This window comes from Populus euphratica, unplaced genomic scaffold, assembly GCF_000495115.2.
Source record: "Populus euphratica unplaced genomic scaffold, PopEup_1.0 scaffold309.1, whole genome shotgun sequence".
NCBI lineage: Eukaryota > Viridiplantae > Streptophyta > Magnoliopsida > Malpighiales > Salicaceae > Populus > Populus euphratica.
The window spans coordinates 40062-41400 of NW_011500043.1; the positions used below are offsets into that span (position 1 = coordinate 40062).

Below are 1339 nucleotides of genomic sequence, written 5' to 3' on the forward strand. Positions count from 1 at the left end.
ACCATGTTTATTATTAGGTGTGAATATAAAGAACTAATTTTTACTCTATAGTTATAGTAAAAAGAATCATGCTATATTCAAATAATAACTTTGACTATTTAAACTTAATTATAAGCAATTTCATTATGTTTGTTGAACTTGTTAACCTTAATTTAATGCATTAATAAAGTTGAAGCAAGTGACTTTTATTTATTGAAATGTTCCTAAGATATCAATATAGAAAGTTACAATGATACCAAGTAAATACTCAACAAACAAGATTAATTAGCATATTTGTAATAAATAGGTAAATTTCAAATAATATCTTTGACATATATGATAAAATAATTTGAACCAATTGGGATCATCTGGTATGATTATGTTTGACATTGTTTTTCATATAAAGAATTTTCTCTATCTCATCTCATGCTGTGAAGAATATGAAAAGCAAAGCATATATATCAAATGTAATCATGTTATGATATAACACAATTATTATTTTTTTATGAAAATATAGAAGTCCCAACATTAACTAAACAAAGAAAAAAAATATAAATAAATCTTATTGCTTAATCTTTCAGTTTCAATCCATGCACTGTGTTTATGTGATTACAAAGTTACTTGCATCTATTCCTCATGATCGTTCCCTGACACTGATGGAAACATACCATTGACAGGAAATTCCATGTCAAAATTTGTTTCCAGATTACCAAACTCAGAAGGGAATGACAGTGGTTCATCCGCAGACACCTCACAGTTCGTACTGATCAATCCTTGGGTTCGAATTGGTTCCATAGATCTTGGCTCAGAAGGATCCGTAAGAGGGCTCAGAAGCCCTGTAGAAACTGATGGATGTATGTCAGAGTATGAAACCGATTTTGTGTTGACTCTAGCAGCTTGAGCATAACCCCGAATAGTATTGGTCGTACCAATACCTTTTCCTGTGACTGCAATGATGGTTGGCTCAGCCACGCGTAGAAGCCACTCAATGGTCTCACCATCAGTCTTGTTACCAAGCTCTTGAGTCAACTGAAATACTCTAGCAGCACAGTTAACTGGCAGGCGGATACGACGATCTCTGCCATTCACCTTTGCATGGCGATCTTTCCTGGGTTTGGGATCGGTCACCTTTGTTTTTGAGCTGCTTGCTTTGTTCATAGCAATAAGTTTTGATTTTTCTTTTGTGGTGAAAGAATCATGATATTTTTCTACTTTAATAATATTGTTTTAGGACATGATATAGATAAAGGAGGGTATGCACGTGTATATGTAGGATAGACACGACTACTCTTTAACTTGAAATTTTATTATTATTATTATTATCAGTATAGTCTATGCACTTTGTCACAGTAGTGATGGA

At 32.9% G+C, this 1339-nt stretch overlaps 1 protein-coding gene across 1 annotated transcript; it reads right to left on the bottom strand.

Annotated features, from left to right (window-relative positions):
• Positions 1 to 606: 606 nt before the first annotated feature.
• LOC105107335 (transcription factor TCP22-like) lies at positions 607 to 1137 on the bottom strand. Its single transcript, XM_011001228.1, has one exon. It carries the CDS (start codon positions 1135 to 1137, stop codon positions 607 to 609), a length of 531 nt encoding a protein of 176 aa, XP_010999530.1.
• Positions 1138 to 1339: the final 202 nt, after the last annotated feature.